This window comes from Typopeltis vanoorti, chromosome 14 (assembly GCF_054136105.1).
Source record: "Typopeltis vanoorti isolate ZY-2024b chromosome 14, IOZ_Tvanoo_1.0, whole genome shotgun sequence".
In the NCBI taxonomy this organism is placed as follows: domain Eukaryota; kingdom Metazoa; phylum Arthropoda; class Arachnida; order Uropygi; family Thelyphonidae; genus Typopeltis; species Typopeltis vanoorti.
This window is the reverse complement of record NC_143562.1, coordinates 97,204,763-97,227,746: the sequence shown is the minus strand read 5'-3', so window position 1 is coordinate 97,227,746 and position 22,984 is coordinate 97,204,763. Positions and strand designations below refer to the sequence as shown.

Here is a 22,984-nt window from a genome sequence, read left to right as displayed (position 1 = left end):
ACTCTATCAGGCAAAGCATTCCATGGTTCAACCACCCTCCATGCAACGAAACCACTCATCAGCCTCTTGCTCACAGTTTCCTGTCATAACTTCGAGGGATGGCCCCTTGTCATAGCTCCTTCTCACAGTTCAACCAAGCGAAAGAACTCCCCAGTGGCACCCCTGTAACCACCTCTCAACAATTTAAAAGTCTCAATCATATCACCTCTCCTTCGTCTATCCACCAAACTATGCAGTCCACACTCCATCAGCCGATCCTCATAACTAACATTGTACGGTCCTGACACCATCTTTGTTATCCGCCTTTGTACCCTTTCCACAGTTAATTTATCCCCTTCAAATCCTGGGGACCAGATCTGAGAACAATAGTCTAAGTGTGGTCTGATCAGAGTCTTATACAACGGAATGATAACCCTTTTATCTCTGCAGGTCAGTAGCCTTCTCATTATTGCAGCAATCCTCTGTGTTACCTTCACTACCTTTGCAATAATGTCCTCCAAATTTCAGTTTTCTATCAATCATCAACCCCAGATCTCTTGTCTCCCTGACTTCCTCCAGTTTAACTCCTACCATAGAGTATGCAGAGTCCCATCAATGTGTACCAAACCTGAAGACCTCACATTTTGCTGCATTAAACTGAAACCCCCATTCATTTCCCCATCTATCTAGTTTATTCAAATCCTCTTGCAGGGCTACCACATCTGCACTATTACTAATAACCCTTCCCAGCTTCGCATCATCCGCGAACAACTGAATATCCCCTTGCAATCCATGGACAATGTCATTGATATAAAGGTTAAACAATAAAGGTCCCAGTACTGAGCCCTGTGGAACCCCACTTGTAACTTTCTGCCTCTTTGATACTGCTCCACCATACACAACTCTCTGATTCCTATTGGACAGCCAATTCTGAATCCAGTTGACCAATCTGACATCCAGACCCATTGTGCTGCAACTTAAATATCAGCTTATGATGTGGCACCCTGTCAAATGCCTTTGCTAAGTCTAGGAAAATGGCAGTATATGCCTTTCCCTCATCTAATGGTCTTGTAACTTTATTATAAAAGGCTAGCATATTGCTAACACAAGAGCGCCCCTTCACAAATCCATGTTGACTCTCACAGATAACATTACCCTCATCTGCCCAATGCTGTATACAGTCCCGCACTACTTTCTCCAGAATCTTACTAACTACTGATGACACACAAACTGGCTTATAATTATACACTTCCAGTCTGATACTGCTCTTACGCAATGGCATTATCTTACCTTCCTTCCATTCTATGGCACCTTTCCTGCAGCCAGACTTTCATTGAAAAGCAGGTCAAAGACACTGTCAGTTCCCAAGCACATTTTCTCAAAACCCGTGGTGAAATACCATCCAGTCCCACAGCTTTACTGACATTCAGAGTACTGAGTATTTGGAACACACTCTCCTCCTGCACTTCTAAACCTCAAACCTGCCCTATACCTCTAGTATTCAAATTGACTCCTTCAGGATGAAATACTCCAATAAAGTGTTCATTGAACAATTCCACTATGTCCTCTGTATCAGTCACTCTATTGCCATTTTTATCTCCCAATGTTATTCTTCCACAGTCATTTCTCCTCCTACTGGCCACATACCTAAAAAATTCCCTAGGATTTTCCTTGGATCTAAGAGCCAATCTTTTCTCATATTCCAGTTTTGCCTTCCTTACCATACTAGTCACTCTCCTGGTCTGTGTCTGATATTCTTCATGCATCTTCTCTTCACCTGTCTCCTTAAAGAAAGATCCCATTAAAGAAAACTTATGCTCCTCTCAAGCAGTCCTCCTTGAGGATCAAATACGAAATGCCTGCAGGATACTTAGCTTAGTATGGTCAATGCCAAGTATTATGACCTTCACCTTATGCTTTTTTAGGCTGTTCAGGCCTGATATTTGGGTGTACTTAGAGCATATATCAGCTGAAAACAAACTAGGAATATTTAAAGAAAATAAGAAAAGTTTAATAAGGAAATTTGACAATCGAGCAAGGAACAAAAATCTTCAGCAACTTATAGCAGTCTGACAACATCATCCATAACTTGTCAGATTATAGACTTTTACAATGAAATCAAAATTCTACACAAAGGGGTTAATTTTGCTAATGCTCTAGTAAAAATCCCATGTGCAGAGATAATGGAAAACAACGAATTTGCATCAAAAGATGTCTGCAAGTTGAAGCATAAATTAGAAGCTGTCCCTTACTTAAAAATATAAGTCCTGCAAAAAGCAACATTGGAAATCTTGCTTTTTGCAGGACTAAACCTTCAACCCAACCCTTAATAAAACCTACTTTTCTAGGATGAGATACACTAATAGAGTGAACATTAAACAACTCCACTATAGCTTTTGCATCAATCACAATACTCCCATTTTTGTTTAACAATATTATTCCTCCACCATAATTTCTCCTTTTGTTGACCACAATGAAAGAATCCTTTTTGGATTCTCTTGGGATTGTAGGACTAATCTCTTCTCATATTCTAGTTTTGCCTTCCTTACCATGCTATTCACCTTTCTGGCATGAGTCATATTTCTCATGTAACTGCTTTCCACCATTCTCCTTATACATGTTCCATAACCTCTTTTTCATTTGCAGTTCTCATTTAATAAATGCAAAAAGCCCAATGTGGGGCTACCCCGATTTAGACAATAAAGGTCAACAACTGGAAGACCTCTTTACAGATTTGGAACTCACAACAATTAACAATGGAAAGAGCACCTATCTCTCTAAAACTACAGGAACTGAATCTGCTATTGACATCACAGCTATTAATTATAGCATTGCATCAAGTGCACAATAGAAAATTTTGGGACATGCTATCAGTGACCACAGACTCATAATAACAACACTAAACTTCAAGATTGATCAAGAACAGCAAATCAAAAGGACATGGAACTTCAGAAAAGCCAGCTGGACAAAGTTTACTCAAATCTTGGAGAGCCTCTGTCAAGATGAACCTGTCTCTGGAAACCTTGACAGAAAATTACAAATCCTTACTTCACACATCAATAAAGCTTCCAAAGCAACTATACCAAGAGGCAAATGGGGAAAATACCTGGATACCATACTGAAAAGATCACAATATTGATTCAATGATTACATAAAGAGACAATATCAATGAATAACTCAGAATTAATAAAACTGATGAATCCAGAAAGAAATTAATGGACATAACGCACAAAATAGATCAGGAAATTTGGAAGTGCAAACAAGAGAAATGGGCAGAGCTTTGCAGTAAACTGGACCCAAGAAAAGGCAGCCAACACCGGAACATTATTAGAATCCTAGACAATGATATCAAAGAAGAGAACTAACAGAAAACAAATGTCATCATAAATGCTGGGAAACAAGCTATTACAGATCAAGAAATTGCAAACACACTGGCAAAAACCTATTCAAACAATTCCAAACTTCAGTATAACAGAGAGGAAAAGACCCTCAATAAACTCACAAGTAAAATACTAAAACAAGCAAGAACATACCAAACTAATGACATCTTCTCCAAAGAATTTACACTAAGTGAACTAAATTCATCAATCGAGAAAACTGCACCTAATAAATCTCCTGGTAATGATCTTATCTGGTCATATGGTCAAACACCTTGGCAAAAACGCCAAATAACAACTTCTGGACATTCTCAATACCTCTTGGTGAACAGGCAAACTTCCAAAAGCATGGAAAAAATCAGTTATTGTACCCATCCTGAAACCTGACAAAAACGCTGCAGAATGTCAAAGCTATAGACCTATCACATTAACTAGCATACTCTGTAAAATTACTGAAATAATCATATATTCCAGGCTCATGCACTGGCTGACTAAAAATAAGAAAATTAACTACTACCAAATTGCCTATAGAGCCCATCATTTGACAACAGATCAATTATTCCACTTCTGCCACACAATAATAGAATTTCAGGAAAAACCAACAAAAAAGGAAACTGCCATATTCCTTGATATGACTACTGCTTTCGATCGTGTTTGGATCAAAAAATTAATACAAACAGTACATGATATTAGAATTGGAGGAAACGCTTTAATCTGGATTGCCGATTTCATTACAGGAAGAAAGATCAAAGTCAGAATCAATGCAGCAATATCAAAAGAGCAGAGAACCTGGGCTGGTGTTCCCCAGGGCTCAGTACTCAGTCCCTTAGTATTCCTTTTATATGTCAATAACATTCATCCCTACCTTATAGAAGACACAAAAGTAGCTTGTATGTAGATGATATAGCCATCTGGCACACTAATGCTAAAATCAAAGAATCAGAGGAGATTCTAAACAAATCCATGAGAATATTAGAAAAATGGTCAGATGATCTTAAACTCAAAATCAACCCAGACAAAACAAAACTAAGCACCTTTAGTATAGAGAGGAAAAATAGACATTCCTACAATCCCAAAGTCATGATCAACAACAAGCTAATTGTAAAAGTCACAAATACAAAATACCTTGGTATTATGCATGATCAGGAAGTACGTTTTGCACAACCCATCTTTAACACTTCCAACAGAGCTCTAAAAAAATTAAATATACTGAAAAGGCTTTGTGGAACAAATTGGGGCGCAAAGTCAAAAATCCTCAAAACTACTTACACTACACTAATAAGGCCAATAATGGAATATGCAGCACCTATCTGGTCACCTTCCACCTCATTGGTAAAGGAAAAATTAGACAAAATACAAGCAAAAGCATCCAAGATTATCATTAGTGCAGTCTCATCCACTAACAACATCAGAGCCCAAGAGGAATGTGGGCTCGACCTGCTGGAAGACAGATGAAAATTTTTATTATTATTATTATTATAATAACACCTCCAGGGAGTCCAAAGACTCATCGAGGGAGGGCACCTACGCTACAACTCTCTGTCTCCACCACTCAGTTTACCCACTACACCAACGCCATCTACCGCCTACCACCATCATTAGTATTTTCATAGACAATCACAAACATCCATGCCCACTGCGGATTCGAATCCCGTTTGCCACCATAAAATTCATAAATAATATCAGAAGCTACCAAAGTGATCATATCTTCCTAAAAACTTATGAACATTGGAATCAAAAATGCAGACTTCACAGATCATCAACTTTACAATATGATGACACTATCAGGAAGGAAATAGGTCTTGATCAGCTAAATGCCCACATAAACAAAGAACTTCTATTTTCCAGTCCTTTACCTCCAAATACCTCCATAAATCTAAACCTTACCAAACTCTGTACAAAAAAAGAATCAAAAGAAATGTTCACAGAAAAAGGCCTAAATACTATCAACCTTCTTTCATCCTCTAAACAGGTTATTTGTTATACCAATGGATTGTCAGACACCAATATGATTAATGGAGGTGCTGGTGTTCTCCTTCTACTCCCGAAAGGTGAAAAACTTTCAATAAAAGTTGGATCTGGGAGAATTGCTTCCAATTTTACCAGCGAACTTTACGCAATAAATAAAGCACTCGAAGCCTGCTTAAAATTATCATCATCTCAACAATCTGAGGGAATTATAATTTACAGTGACTCAAGGTCAGTTGTGGAGGCAATCAAAAATGGCAATACCAAGCTCACACAAGACACCCATAAACTCTTAAATCAACTAAAGTGTTTAGGAAAAAGTTGCATTTTACAATGGATTCCTGCTTATGTAGGCATAGATTGCAATGAAGCAGCTGATAAATTAGCAAAAGAGGCCAGAGAACTCAACCAAGAAACACATGATAACTCTTGCTGATGCTAATGGACTATCAATAGCTAAACTAATTCCACTGAAATCAGTGATACAGCATCAAATTCCCAAGATCAATTCTGACAGAAAGACCTCCACCACAATAGCAAGACTATGAACAGGACATCATAGAGGAATGAAGATCAATACAGATGATATGAGAACATATAGAAACTGCAACAACTGCCCCAATACTGAACTGACACCTACTCACATCTTTACCTGTCCAGCAATTACATCAGCCTTGCAAGAAATAGATCCTAATCCTGAATAAGATCCATCAATTACATCAGCCTTGCAAGAAATAGACCCTAATCCTCTATACAAACAAAATCATCGACATAACCAAAGCAGTTCAAAAAGCACATGGAAACATCTAAGACTCTTCAAAGGACAAGATAACAACAATAACAACATTTATTATTATTATTATTTCGGGCGACTCCAGGAGTCCTTAGACTCATCGAGGGAGGCCCTCGATGTCCACACAACTATGCGATTACATTCTCACAGTATCTATCATACCTTGTCTTGAACTCGTTCACCATCTTAGCACCCACAATAGACTCTGGCAGCTTATTCCACTCATTTACCACTCTAAAAGTAAAGAACCCAGCTCTAACACCCCTGCTAACCACACTCTTGCCCAGCTTCCATAGGTGTCCCCTAGTTCTCCCACCACCAGTCCTGATCTCAAAAATATCCTCGAATTAATCCTATAGAATCCCTTTAGCAATTTGAATGTCTCGATCATATCTCCCCTCCTCCGCCTATCAACTAGTTTCTGCAACCCACAAATCTTCAACCTGTTCTCATATGGTTCATTCCATAGACCTGTTATCATCTTAGTCACTCGCCTCTGGATCCTCTCCACCTCCTCCCCATCAAGAAGGAACCGAGGTGACCAAATCTGGGCACAGTAGTCGAGATGAGGTCTTATCAAGGCTCGGTACAGAGGTACAATAACTTGCTTATCTCTGCTCGTCAAGGTATTTTTCAACAACTAAGTGAGTTGATGAGCTGATTTAGCTACTTTTGCAGTGTGCCCCCTAAACTTCATCTCCCTATCCACCAACACTCCCAAGTCCCTGGCCTCATCAATCTCTTGGCGTACAGTTCCACCAATGTGGTATACTGCTGCTAATCTTTTCACCCCAAAATGCATAACCTTACATTTTGTCACATTAAACTGACATCCATTCTCCTTAGCCCAGAACTCCAATCTATCTAAGTCATCCTGCAAGACTTTGACATCTTCTGCATTCGCTATTGCCCTACCCAACTTTGCATCATCAGCGAACAAATGAATTGTTCCACTTAGATCCTTCCCTATATCGTTAATGAACAGATTAAACAGCAGTGGTCCAAGAACAGAACCCTGCGGCACACCAGTAGTCAGAGGCCGTCTTTTGGACTCTACTCCTGAATAAACTACTCTTTGATATCTCTCCATCAACCAACCACCTATCCACCTCACCAACCCTATATCCATTCCCATATGTTGTAGTTTACGGATTAGTATTCCATGTGGTATCCTGTCAAACGCCTTTGCCTGGTCCAGCAGTATCACTGTAAACCCATTTCCCTTATCCAGTTCAGCCGTCACCTTGTTATAAAACTTGAGCAAGTTACTGAAGCATGATCTACCCTTCACAAAGCCATGCTGTCCCCTGTACAGTATCTCGTTTTCATCAATCCATTCCTGTATTTTTCCCTTGACTACTTTCTCTAAGACCTTGACAACGACTCCTGATATGCTGATAGGTTGGTAATTTGCAACCGTAGTCTTGGATCCTCCTTTATGCAGTGAAACTATTTTCCCCTCTTTCCACACCTTCGGGACTAAGCCAGACCTGAGACTCAGATTAAACAACATGGTCAAGAGCACTGATAATTCTTTAGCCGCTTCACGCAAGACCTGTGCCGGTATACCATCGAATCCCACAGATGTGTTCACATTAAGGTTCTGTAATAGACTAGTCACCTCCACTTCATTCATCACTATTCCCGTATAAACTAATGGTTCCTTCATTTTTTCAATGTCACCACCTGGATGATATGCTTTTGCAAAGTGCGCGCTCAGTAACTCCACTATATCGACTGGTTCAGTGACCTCCTTACCATCATCATTCCTTAAAATCATTTTGCCATGTACAGTTTTTTTCTTGCTTGCAGCATATTGAAAGAACTGTTTTGGATTCTCTTTTGCTTGCAAAGCTAGTTTCCTTTCATAGTCCGCTTTTGCTTTTTTTTACCACACTCGTTACCTTTCTGGCCTGCACTTTATACCGTTCGTGTGCCTGCAGGTCACCCCTTTCTTTAAATTCCCTCCACAGTTGTTTCTTTTTTTTGCAGCTCAAGCTTAATGGTGTTATTCATCCATTTAACCCCTACTTGTTTTACTATTCGGACCCTAGGTATACAATCAGCCATTACCTCCTGTAAATGCTCCTTGACCACTTCCCATGCTCTATGGACGTCCAGCCCTTGCAGTTGTACATGCCATGGCACTGATCCACGCAATCTCCTAAGCTTGTCATACTTGCCAGCACGGTAATTCCACATATACCCTGTCTTAATCGAAAATTCCACACCTTTAGCCACCTCCCAGGTCAAGACCTTATGATCACTCTCACCAATAGGTGGCAACATGGTCATTTAATAAAGTTAATCATCCACTTTACACCAAATCTTGTCCTCTTTTTCATTCGAGGTATACAAATTGCCATTGCTGCTAATAAATATTTCTTTGCTAGTTTCCATTAGTGACATCTCACCCTTCCAATTCTTCCCTCCATAGAACTGCCAGAAGCTGATTTCTAAGATTATTATAATCACTTGTCTTATAATTCTACATAAATTTCTGTACCACTACATAATCTCCGACTGTTGGAAGCTCTGTAACATAAAAATTAGGTCACAACTCCAACCAATAGGCGATAACACAAGCACTTCAAAGGCAGAAACACCAAGCCAACATGACATTGTATCCACTTCCCCCATGAGTTTCCGATGTTTCCGAGTTTCCATTTCGACAACACATGGTCGAAATGGCTTGCACCCCATTAACCCTCTCCACGACCCCTTTTCCCCATAAATAATTCCTCTTCCTCAAAAACAAACAAAAAAATATATATTTTAATTATTATAAAAATAATAATATATGTATATATTACAGTAAAAAAATGTTTTTTTTTTTCAAATTAATTCTCCCACATTGCCTCAATCCCCCCCCCCTTTTTTTCCAACTCCCCCTTCCCTTTTAACACCCTAACAGCAGAAGTATGCACATCACAGAAAGAAGACAGCCAACAACATCCAAAAAAAAAAGCTATGAGCGAAATTTCTTCCTCTATTACTCTGCATATATTTGTCACTAAAATACATCTATAATGCCCTAAGAATCCTTGAGTAAAAAAAAAAGCCAATGACATTAAAAAGGGGGCACTCCTAAATGAAAGCAGGCAAAATAGTCATAAAAAAAAATACATAAATTTCTTTCTCCTTGATACTTCTACATGTCCATTCATCCTACCCAACTCCAGATTACATGGTCACTCTCTCTCCAACTGGAGGCAAGGATAACATTTCAGTTACAATCAGCTCCTTTAATGCTAGGACTAAATCGAAAACTCTTGAGTCTTGGCAATGGCCTCTTGTTTTATCCCCTTCTCCCCATTCTATGAAAAACTCTTCCATCTCAACCTGATAACAATCCCTGACTAGCTTATATGTCTCAATCATATCCCCCCTCTTCCTCCTATTCACAAAGCTTTGGTTCCAAAACTGACCCCTGCGGTACGCCTTCCTCTCATGGGATACCACACCCCCATATACAACTTTCTGATGCCTATCTGACAGCTAATCACTGATCCAACTCAGAAGTTTGTTATGTTATCCACTCCCGTGTTTCAATGTATTTATTAGTTTGTCATGTGGGAGCCATGATCTTCCTTTAACATCCTTATAAACTGATCACTGAATACCTCAACAATGTCTTCTGCACAGTTACCATTCTACTATTTTCATCCATTAACATCATCTTATCATGATCATTCTTCCTTCTACTTGCCACATATCAGAAAAACTCTCTAGGATTTTTCTTCAGCTGCTTTGCCAATTTCTACTGATAATGCACTTTTGTTTTTCTTACTAACTGAGTCACTCTCTTGGATTATACTTTATCTTCATGTAACTGATTATTACCATTATCCATCTTGTACTGCCTCCAAAGTACATTCTTCTTCCAGATTTCATGCTTAAGCTCCTCATTCCATGCTATAGCTAAAAGCTGTCTCCTAAGCTTTTCATAATCACCAGCCTTATTTATGTTAAGTAACTTCCCAATGATGCTGTTAGTCACGTAGGCAGTGAAACATGTAAAGAAAATACATCTGGTATAAATAAACAATTGCATGAGAGTTAAAAGCTGGTTATTGTCAATCAAACATGAACTCTGAAAATATACTGAAAATTAAATGGAGAGAAAAAATGACCAACAAGGAAGTACTCCATTGAATAACAGGAAATAGAAATATCATTAGCGGAGTGCAAAACAGTAGTACAGAAGGATAGCTGTGGACAGGAAACATCTTCTGAGGCACAGCAATTTCTTGAAAATGATTTTTGAAGGAAGTTTGATGGGTAAGAGACTGTTTCTGGAACAAGTGATTACAAAATCAGAATGGCACAGCTACCCAAATAAAAGAATGGTAATATGTCCATTACCATTCATTTCTATATGTATTCTGCTTTATTAATGTGTCATTATGATAAACTTGATTCTCCTGATGTTACTACTACTGCTCAAATACACTGCCCACAACAAGATAGGTTAATAACTATAGACCTGTTGCTATAGGTCTGGAAATGTGGAGAGTAGTGACCATTATAGGTGATTTTAATTATGGCAATATACATTGGGATGATGAGATTGCAACTGGAAATAAAGAAAATACATTTTTTGAGTTTTTGAGGTTCTTGAATTTCTAATAGCATCTAAGGATTCTATTAGAAATGAGATGTCAAATCCACCTCCAGTTGGTGAGAGTGACCATGAAGTGATTACCTGGGTGGTTGCCAGCCATATAAGGACTTCTGTGAAGAAAGGGTATATTTGAAAATACAAGGCTGATGATTATGAAAAGCTCAAGAGACAGCTTGCAGCTGTAGCATGGAATGAGGAGTTGGGTGGAAAGGAGATCAATAATACTTGGGTAATATTCAAGAAATATCTAGTAGAAGCAATATCTAATTGTATTCCAAAGGTCAGGCAGTTAAATAAAATGGGTATGAAATGGATGAATGAAGAATTAAGCATACAATACAGAGGAAGAAGGCATTATGGAAGCAGCATAAGCGATCAGTTACATGAAGAGTACAAAGAACAGGCAGGGAAGGTGACTCAGTTGGTAAGAATAGAAAAAGTGCAGTATGAGAAGCAGTTAACTAATGAAGCAAAAAAAAAAAAAAAAAAAACCTAGAGAGTTCTTTCAATATGTAGTCAGCAGAAAAAGAATGATTATGGTAGGATGACATTGAATGGAGAAATTGGTATAAGGATAACTGCTGCAGAGGATATAGTTGAGCTATTAAATGAGCAGTTCATGGAGATCTTTCATCTTTGCGAATGTGACAGCATGCACTTTGAGAGCAATGGAACAGGAGGAGGAGAGCTTAACTATGAGTGAACATGTATATATAGAACTGAGTAAACTTGATGGTAATAATGCTGTGGAACTTGATATATCAGATATTTTGAGAGAATGTGCCAGGGAGTTGGCATGTACCTTGACATACTTGATTAATATGAGTCTTGTCTTACATTTGATCTATTTCTAAAGGAATGGAAAAAAGACAAGATTATCTTTTTTCTGACAGAAGGAGGTGACAGAACTCAAGCTTCAAATCACAGGCCAATCATGTGTGTCAAGTGCTGTTGTTAAAGTGATGGAGAGGATAGCGACAACCAGGATCCAGAATTGGATTGACAACAGCAGTAGTATTATCTTTGATGGACAGTACGAATTTGTTAAAGGAGGTCATGTTTGAATAATCTACTTACATATTGCAATAAGACAACAGCTGTATTGGATAAGGGAGATGGATATGTATACTTACATTTACATTTTTACTTACATTTACAAGTATACTTACATTTTTAAAAGACTTTTTGATAAATTACCACATGATAAGTTGATAGTCAAACTAGAGCAGATGGGGTTGGATATTAGACTAGTGTATTGGATTGGAAATGTGCTGTCTGGCAAGTATCAAGAAGCTGTGCTTGGGGAAGGAATATCCCAGAAGAAGAAGAAATTCACTAGTGGTGTACATCAAGGTCTGTTTTAGGGCCATTGCTGTTTAACATGTATGATAATGATATTGAGAAGATTTGAATGGGGATATTCAGTTGTTTGCAGAGGAACTTGAATAGACTGAGCAAATGAGCACAGAAGAGGAGATGCCAGTTCAATATTGCAAAGTGTAAGATTTTAAAATTTGGAAAACAATTTTTTTGTTTTCAGGAATTTTTTTTTTTTTTTTTGCAGGAAATAAGAGATCTTCGAATGATGATGATGATGAATATGGATCTAAAATTTAGAGGACCCACTGCCAAAATTGTGAGGACAACACAATGAATTCTGGCAATGATGCACAAAAGACACTGACTTATAGAAGTAAGAAGATTCTGGTTCCATTGTATAAGGCCTTGATTAAGCCACATAAGGACTACTGTGCACAGATTTGGTCACCTGGTTTTCAAAAGGATGAAGGAAGAGGAAGAGATGTTAGAAAGGGTACAGAGACAAGTGACTAAGATAGTTTTTAATCTCTGGCATAATGAGTATGAAGAAAGGTTGAGAAGGTGCAATTTACAGTCTAGTGAATAGGAGGAGGAGGCAGTGATATGATAAAGACAAGTTGGTAAGAGGTTGTTATAGGATTAATGATGAAGAGGTTTTTCATAAAATGGTGGGAGATGGGGGAGAACAAGAGGTCATCTCTGGAAGTTATATAAGGAGTGTGTATGGAAAGGAGTGAGAAGCAAGTTTTTTGCACAGAGAGAGTGGTGAATAATAGTAATGAGAATGCCTGAGAACTGTGGTGCCTGCAGAGAATTTGAACACATTTAAGGCACAATATGATGAGCTATGTATATGATAAAGGAACCTCTTGCAACAAATCTTTCACTCTATGGGCATTTAGGGATAATAATAATAATAAATATGTTAACTTCTACATTTTTCTTGGGTGCTCAGATTTTTCAAAATGAAAGCAAACTAAAAGTTAAAAAATAAAGTATAAATAAGAGCAGTTAACTTTATTTTATAGATTAACAAATTGAACTTACGCTGTTGACTACAGTATATGTGATCTGGTGTCACCTGGCTTGGAGAAGAAAACTTGGAAATATCGAATTGTTTTAACTCTTCAAGTACCTGTAATTAAACAGAAATTACATTATATATTATTTTCATTACAAATTTTAATTGCAATGCACATAGCATAAAACACTAGTTATATAAATGCTGTTGAAGAATAATAATAGTGATTTGAGGAGAAGATTGCACTTGTTGAATAACATGATTGCAGCTGTATAAAAAGAGCAGACTGCAATTTCAGGATCAGAAATTATTCTTCTTGGAAAATGGAATATACCTTTGAGTGAATATGGATAGCAAAAAAAGTGTTGGATGCACTAGAAATAGCTGAGTAACTGTTGAAATTGTTTAGTATACCATATTAAAGGGACTGCATTAATAAGGTATACATTCTGTTACCTCTGAATGAAAAGAGAAAGTGGCAAACTGGACTAAAGGATAAAGATAGATAAGTTAGAGACATGAAAGCTATTTCAATAACTTAATTCAAACATAGCAGTCCAAATGGATGGGATATGGCCCAAATTATGAAAGAATGTATAAGAAAATTAGCAATTTCCCTTCCCTAGCAGTCCAACTTGAGCCTTAGCACAAGCACAATTCCTACTGAGTGGAAAGGTGGGAAGGATTCATTATGCAGGTATGGAATAAAGAATGATGTAACTAATGGTGAGGTGCTGCTATTGTCACAAGAAGTAGCAGTGTGTAAAGAGAGCTCCTGTTTGAGATAAGTTTTTGAAATAATTAATAGTATATAAGTGTGTGTTCATGAATAAGAATTGCTAGAAAATATGTATGCTTCCACTGTTATTAGTGTGTAGAATTTTTTGTATAGGTTTATTTACAAATTCTTTGAAATTAGAGCTTAGCATACTAACTGGTGAAGGCAAGATGATGGCGGCTTTGTCCATGCAGGAATTCAATTTCGATTTCAGTCATTTTGTGAAATGTGAGGTGTGCTATATACTTCTTTGATTATATAGATAAATTGTGGATATGTAAGATGGAAGGAAGGAGGGTGTTTGTGAAGTGGGAGCTGAATGAGAACTCAATGAGTGCGAATATGATGATAATTGAAAGTGTTAGTAGCGAGAATGCTGTGAGGAGGATGGGTGCTCATCTGATAGAAATGGATGGTGTAAAGAGCAGCAAAAAACTGTTAAAAAAGTTTTGAAAAAGAGAATGAGTGATGGTAAGAAACACAAAAGTAATGTGAATGTGGCAGGAGTTAAAAAACAAAGTGCAGTTCAAGATAAGGTGGTGAGTGGCGTTGACTGCAAACAAGCACGTATGATGCAAGGTTCGAAAGAATGAATGAGAGCAAAAGTTTGACGTAAGGTTCGAAAGTTCAAAAGAATGAAAGACAGCAAAAATGTGATGCAAGATTCAAATGTTGAGTTGGTTAAAATGAGGCAAGAGATGAAATGAATGCAGAATGAAGTTAAGAGAATTAAAGTTATGTATGGAAGAGTGAAAATGATGAAAACAAATAATGTTGGTATAAAAGAGGTAACAAAAGACTCATGAGTGGCGTTGTATAGTGATTCAATTATTAAGGATGTACTGAATGAGAGGATGCATAAAGTATGTTTTACTGGAGGTTGAATGAGTAGAGTGATTGAGGCATTAGATATGAGAAGTAAGTGAGCAAAAGAGTTGGTAGTTATAATATGTACAAATGGCTTGATCTGCAAACAAAAAACACGTCAGATTGAATATCAGGAGGCTGTTGAGATGGATAAAAAAAGAGAACAGTGTGATAGGAAAGGTAGTAAGTGTGTTGCCCAAGTATGACAGTGGTGAGATGAAGTGAAGAGCAATAATCAGGAATGATATGTTAGTGGGAATGTGTGAGGAGAAAGGAGTGCAGTTTGTTAATGTGTTGAATGAGTTTGAAAGATGAAGTGAACTGTATAGGTTCGATGGACTGCATTCGAGTGGTTGGTGTGAGTCAGTTGGAGAGACTGCTGCTGGAAGGTAGAGAAGTGAGTGCAGAGAATGAATCTGATCAAGTGATAAGCAATGTGGAAAAACGGGAGAGTAAGACAGGAGAGATTGAAGTGGTGGTTGTGAATAAAGAAGTCAGCGGCATGAGTACAGAGAATGAGAGAACAGTGTGCAAGACAGACAGGGAAACAGGGAGGCTCAGGGTGGACAGAGGAACACAGCATGATAAATTTAGATGCTCCAAGAGGATGTGAATGCATGTGTAGACAAAAAGGAAAGGGATCAAGGGAAAAGTTGGATGCTGCTGTGTTTGTTACAAATGCTAGAATGTAAGAAATGAGGCAAATTAAATGGTTGCATTGAGTTTGTTCACCCAAAAATTGTTGGAATAAGTGAGACATGGTTGGATGAGGACGATATCCTGACAGGAATAGAGAAGGATGTGTATGATGTGTTTCATGAGAATAGAAAGGGGAAAAAGAGAGGAGGGAGTGCTATTGATGATAGAGAAAGAGTTAAATCTATACAAAGTAGGGATGCAAGAGGAAATAGTGCCAGTAGTTTTGAGGCAGTATGGTGTGAGATAGAGGTTGTTGCTAATCTGCTAGCTAGATATCCATACACTCCAATTTAAGTAGCAATTTATCATGTGGCACACAATGAAATGTCTTTGCAAAATCAAGGAAAATGACAGTGGATATGCCTTTTTCTCATCTACTGTTGTGTTACTTTAATATAAAATCCCACCAGATTACTAAATCAAACACCCTAATCCATGATTGCCTTTCTAAATAACATTACAATGTAAAATGTAATGAAAAATCATGTAAAATAATATATTTTGTCCATAAAAGGTTGAGTGAATAACATAGTCAAGAAACCATAAAAAAAAAATCTTTAAAATTTAAATGAGACTCTTTCTTCAGTGGTAACATTTCCAATCCAATTTAGTCATACAGCATAAGTATACAGCTTAATTTCAAAGCAAAGTCTTATGAATAATAATATTATTATTATTGCTGTTATTGTTATTATATCAATTATTATTATTGTTATATCAATTATATTGTTATTATATATCAATTATTATAGAGGGCACTGTGTAGGCATATACACACAGTGATATCGCTGCCCCTGTTTTTTATAGTTTTAAACTGGTTCCAACTCCTGTTTTTAATTTGAAAGTGTTCCCAAGTGATTCTACTAGTAACGCCGAAGACAGTGATATAAAATTTACTAAAATTGGCTAAGAAGAAACCAAATTTTGAAGTGTTGAAAAGTGAACAGAGATGACCGTAGTCAACAACGAGCGAAGAACAAAGGACATCGCCATCTTTACAATCACGCCACAATTGCTCAAGGGAAGAAAGGTGAGTCATGAGGTGTATCAAATGCCTGGAGGATTTATCGTCCAACGGAAATCAAATAACCTGTATGAAATGCAGTAGGATTCTACACTTAAAGAAATGCACCTAAGGCAGCCACTTATGACTCAGTCGATTATACTGGAGGCAAAATCAGATGACGAACTGCACAGACAAAAAAATGCAGGTGAGTCCTATAATTTCAACTCTTTAAATATACTAATAGAAAATGGTCTAGAGACTATAAAAGTCAGCTTAGTAGATCTTGTGCAAGAACTCTTTGACAAACAGAACAAACAAATAACAAAAAACTCTAGCAAATATGAAGATATGGTCAAACATAATAATTTAGCAGTGATAGAAGTGTTGCGAATGATAAAAGACATCAAAATCAGCATTAACGCACTAAATGACAGGCAACACAACTTGATGAAAGAAACATCCAAACTCCGTCAACAACTTCATTTCTAAAACTACAATATGAACGTTTAAATCAGCAACAACATAAAGAAGATCTTACCATAAACGGTCTTCCTGAAACTGCACCTACAAAAAACCTCAGAGACGTAGTTTTAAAATTAGGCCATGCAATTGACATCCTCCAACAGCTTAATGACATTCAGACCATAAATCGGATTCCTAGGAAGAGCAAAAAACAAGGCTTGCCACGACCTTCACCAGTCATAGTTCATCTTACAAGCAAGTCCACAAGAGACAATCTCATAAAAGGCAGCAGACAGAAAAAACCAGTTGTCAAGGGCTTGAATGCATTGCAAGACAACACACCAATCTTTCTATCTGATTATTTAACAGCATTCAACCAGAATCTGTTGTACCAAGCAAAAAAAGCAAAAACAGAAAAAAGTTACTAATTTTTGTGGATCAGAGATGCCAAGATATTCTTGAGGAAGTCACAAACTTCAAAAGCGATTTATAAATTAAAGAGGCCAAGAAACTATATTCTTGGTTTCATCCTTTATTCAAGTGTAAGCAAACAAAGTTCACACATGAAGTCATGCTGGGCTACTTGGGTATAGAGGCTAATGGCTTCACATCAATTGGCTTAGTACCATAATGCAAAGTATATATCCTTACAGAGAAGTATAATGTTATGCATTATGGGAAAGGCTACCTAGACAGGTTTCAACCTTTATTAAGTAAAGGGCTGCTCATCATATGCCTAGAATAGTTAGTATACGGTGTAAGAGAGCCTGATAGCATTAAGAGAAAGAAAAGGTCTCAGCTCTTTTATATCATCATATAGCCAAAGGCTATCAGTTTTCCTTTTTCACCAATCTCATATAGATGAACGACCAAAAGACCAATGGAAACTAAAACACAAAGATGACTGATACCCAAATGATTAGCCTTATCTAAGATAACTGCCTTGAGTTGGCCTCCTCTGCCTGGGATTGCTCTCCAGTCATTCCTGTAATTATAAGAGAACAATGAATTCAGATGGAACCATTTAAAAAACTTCTCATAGCAAAAATAAACAGAATTTTATCTCTCCCTGGTGAAAAATGCATAATGTGGGTGGTCTACACCAGCGCTTCCCAAACTGTGGGCCGCGGCCCCCTTGGGGGCCATAGGTTTTGTTGAGGGGGGCCGTGAAATAATGAAAACAAATTTAAAATGTTTTAAGACTAAGTAGATTTTTTTTATTTTAAAAGAAACGTATTTAACTTTTATTATTTATTATTTCTTTTTTGTTATTTTTTATATTTTAATGAAAAAATTCACACATTGGTGTTGGTTCACAAACTTTGCTTCCTGCGTATTTCGGCGCTTAATGAATATTAGTAAATATTGCTTATTCATATGTTTCATTTCAAAGCAGTGGTTAATTGTATTTTCTTCGAATAATCTCCAGGGAAGCTCCAAATCTTACTTTCATCACGCGTTCGTAATCAGGGACTGTTGATATTGACTTTATATACATATCAAAACTCGTTTTATATTATCACTGTCATCCGAGCTAGTTTTCTGTTACCAATAAAAGTTTCGCATATACTTCACACATGAAAAAAAGCTTAAACAAGTTCATGTGGGGGAGATAGTAACTCGCTTGCAGTGGTAAACAACACCCCTCCCTAACAGCCACTATACTGCAGAGGCAATAAAAAAAAAGTACTTTTATTATGCCAGTCAATAAGGTATGAGGAGTCAGCGTAATATATTTCTCAACACATAGTGCAATTAGAGACAACTGGGATAAAAACACACTAATTAATGAATCACATGTCCCCTCATACAGAAACTATGCTGTATAGACTGAAACAAAACCATATGTTACATATGGGCAAACACATTATCTAACTAAAAACTATTGTTATTAATTAGATGTGTGTGAGTTCGATTTCCCAAGGCAGCAATAAAATTCAACCGAACGTGTTAAAATTCGTAAAAGTGTTAAACCTAAGTAATATATATATATAATGAATATTATGGGTTTCACATATGGAATTCGGTTGAAGAGAGTTAGCATTTCAACTCAATTGCCAGCTATGCTTTTATCTTTCGGTTGCACGATCTTTTGTTAATACCGCACCAATCATATGCACGTTTTAATAACCTGCCTTTGCTGTCTGTTTCGTGTTAGGCTTAAATTACCTTAAAGGGAGAAAAGTCACAAAAGAGAAAAATGTTCCTGGTCCGTGGATTCCCTTATTCAGGTAATATTCACTAATTTCATGTTATCAGTCTGTGGTGTGCCAGTATCGGTAAGTGGTGATATTATTTGATTTATTCTATGTTAAAAAATTTAACCCAGAGATGGATAAGTGGCTGATAAAAAATAAAAAAAAAATCCTGCGAACAATCAGAAGAAGCAGAAACAGACTCAAAAAAAAAAAAAAAAAGGACAGTATTTCATATTTTACCAGAACAGCCCGCATCGTCTTCAGAACCAAACAGTAAGAGGCAAAAAATGTAATATATGCATTTGATTTTTGCAATATTCGCTGTGTGTATGTTTTGTATTGAATATAAATACAATAAATATTATAATAATATATCTCTCTATTACGATTTTCTTTCGAGGGGGGGCCGTGAACTATTTTAATTTTTGCAAAGGGGGCCCTGACATCCAGAAGTTTGGGAAGCACTGGTCTACACCACCTAGTCAAAAAATTGATATCTCCTAGAATGATTTTTCTAAATACAAAAATTGTTTGACAGAACAATAAAATTTCTACAATACAATATTATGAAGCATTTGGATGTCATATTGCTGGTTTTAAAATCCATGTTTCTTTCTAACCTTCCATAAATGGTATTTTAATTCATCAATCATAAAAATCAAAATTCTCTTCCCATTACTGACAGGTGGTGGATACTGCAAAAAATATATATAACCTGTTCTGTTATAAGTAACGGAATGTCCAACACATTAGGGAAAGAGGGCAGCTGTAGAATGCATGTTCTACTGTTTCCAATCGGTAACAAATGTCAGTGATTGGATCTCTGATATTAAAGTACCTCCATTTGATGGTGTTGACTGGAAGGCAGCCATATGCAATTCTCCAAGCAAGATCACTCCTGTTAGGGTATCCTTGGAACTTCAATAAATTATGAAACAAAGTACTGTTGTCAGTATCCAACTGTGGAAGTTCATGGTGAAAGAGATGAAAGCTTTCTTCATACCAAATTTTACTTTTTTTAATGGAAAGAATGTCAATGCCATAGTGTAGTAGTAGTGTTAAAGTTAAGTGCAGAATGTTGTAATATTCAGGAACAATTTGACCTCTATTGAGGTTCCATTAGTGGGAGCCAGACCCAAAAGTGATACCAAGGTTTAAGTAATGCAGAAGCCATATTTCCATATAGACGTATCAAAAGGTGTCACACCTTATTGCTAAAATATTCTAGATTAGAGATAGATGTTGAAAGTTTTTTCACTTGGTTATACTATAAATTAAAGATGCCAAGATGGGGGAGGGGGGGACTTCAACTATATGGATGCTGTTCTGGTTGGCTAAGTGGCTAGCGTATCTGCTCTCCAGCCAAAAGGCTGCAGGTTCAAATCCTGCCATGAGCATGGATGTTTGATTGTCTGTGAAACTACTAGTGATGTTGGTTGGCAGTAGATTGTGGTGGTGGTGGTGTGGTGCAGTTGCAGTTCGTTTAGTTGGTGAATTGAGTGGTAGGTGCCCTCCCTTGATGAATCTTTGGACTCCCTGGAGGTGTGATGTAATAATAATAAATAATAATGATTGCTCACTTTGCATTTGTCAAACTAAATTGCCTAAACATTTCCTTCTCATCACCATCTATATTCCATGGTGTGTAGCAACATCTCACTAAATATCTTGTCTTATAAACATCTATCTCACATCATATACTCTCAAAAGCATTAGAGTTCTTTCCACTGAGAATATCCACCTGAGAGAGTGCACAATTCATCTCTTATTATGAGTATCACTCCACCATCACGTTTACCTTCCCTATCCTGCTGATTTCTATTCCTGTTAGACCATCCTCCTCAGTTAACCAAGTTTCACTGAAACCAACAACTGATGGAGAGACTGAGTCAATTAATGTAATAAACTCGTTCCCTTTATTCCTAATGCTCCTAGCATTTGTATACAGAAAACCCAGGGTATTGCCAGTATTCTTATAGCCATTATTATTCCCCTCATACTCCACCTGACTCTGTTAGTGTACACCCCTTAATTTCTCAGGCCACTATCCCCACATAAGGCCATCCCTGCAACATTCCACCTGTGCAATTCTAGTTTCACTGTCCTGACACACACTCACTTGCCCAAAAAACAACAGAATCTCCAAATGCCTGCACCATTCTGCATTCAAATGCAATCCATTCTTTGCATATAGCTCTCTTCTATCCTCCATGCATCCACATATTCCAGATCTCTTTTCTTGCACATTCTCACTATCATCTCATTCGTCATCACTAATCTTCTCTTCCACTCCATATTATCATACTGGGTTGGGACGAACGACCTCTCCCAGGTCGTTCGTCCCAACCATTACTATCATCTTCTCCACTTTTTCATCCCTCTTTACTGCCACACTTTCTATCATTCCACCAAGCAAGCACTCCTCTGGCACTCTACTCTGCACATCCCAAACCATCATATCTCCTCCATACATGACACTCTGAATAGATTTGTTCATCCTTCTCTCACTAGCATCCGTAACTCTTAAGGCATGCAATCTCTCTCTTCTTTCTTCTTTCAACACACTCTCATCTTTCTGCAATTTCTTCTCCTTCAGTGTCTCTAATATTCTTTAGCCTTCCTCTCTTCCTTGCTCTTTGATGCCTTGCTTCTACACTCTCACAACTTTCTACAATTTCCTCTCTACTCCTGTGTTTCCCATTCTCTTGCCTTCCTCTCTCTCTCTCTCTCTCTCTCTCTCTCTCTCTTGCTCTCTGATTATTACTTGAGTAATTTTCTGAAAACAACAACTTAAAAAAAATGCATCAAATGTATAAATAGCTCTGAAAAGTTCAAAATACCTTATGTTTCTTTAATTGGTTATCTCCACCTTCTAAGTAAACACTTTTATCAACAACCTGCATACTGCATAATGAAAACGGAGTAGCTGTTATATGTAATGAGGCACTGGTTCCTGGATTCTGAACTTCACTACCAAACGTCATTGTGACCTAATCATAAATTCAAACAATAATCATATTATTAGATACACATGAGTAAAAAAATGCTAGTGAATATGCGATATTAACAAAATTTACCATTACAGATAGCAATAGCAAACAATTCAGCAAGAATTTTAATACCTTATTCTTAAAGCATGGTTCCAAATAGAATTCCTCTGCATCTGCTACAATTTCGCCACTTTCTTTAACAGTATAAATAAGTATTCTAAATACAGGCCCAAATGTTTTATTTATATTTATTAAGATTTCAAATTCTCCAACATATGGTAGTAATTTAAACTGATTTTCCCACTGTTCAAAGTGTGCTGAGCAAATGGAACTGGGATGCACAGGAAGATAACTATCATCAGTATAATTAAATTGGTTTCTGCTAATATCCATATCATGAACAGCAAATCCTTGCTCATTAAGACCATCAATAGACATAACCTAGAGGAAAAGTAAAAAAAAATATGTATAAATAAATAAATAAATAAATTATGGAAAAAAAATAGTAGCTTGTAATTATATTAATTATAGTATACTGAAGTTATACAATTTCAGAGCATACAGAAATTTAAAAATGTATGGTTAAAATGTATAGAGTTCTAAAGGGTCAAGGCTAAATAACTAGATAAAAATTTCCACATGCTGTATAAGAAATGTAAAAAAACAAACTAACAATTCTGATCTAGTCCTCACTTTCTCATATTAACCAGACAATATGACTTAGCTAAAATACCTGTACTTTTTTTTTTATCCATCTCATCCATCTCAATACATGAGAGGTTGTAAAACCTGTAGCACATCAGTGCCATGTGTGAGAAAGAGGTAAAAAGAAAGAAGGAACCAGTTGATATGCTTTTTAAACAAATGATGGTTGTAGTCTTTACGGAAGACTATGTGGGGAA

General features: G+C 37.0%; 1 protein-coding gene across 1 annotated transcript in view; it reads right to left on the bottom strand.

Annotated features, from left to right (window-relative positions):
• The window catches only part of LOC150099792 (alpha-2-macroglobulin-P-like), a 524,250-nt gene that overhangs the window by 292,415 nt on the left and 208,851 nt on the right, over positions 1-22,984 (bottom strand). Inside the window, exons 13-15 of the mRNA XM_090403491.1 lie at positions 22,215-22,523; positions 21,933-22,082; positions 13,109-13,196 (exon numbers count right to left, since the gene is read on the bottom strand). Coding sequence (XP_090259617.1) covers positions 13,109-13,196; positions 21,933-22,082; positions 22,215-22,523 — 547 coding nt within the window. The remainder of the gene's footprint in view (positions 1-13,108; positions 13,197-21,932; positions 22,083-22,214; positions 22,524-22,984) is intronic.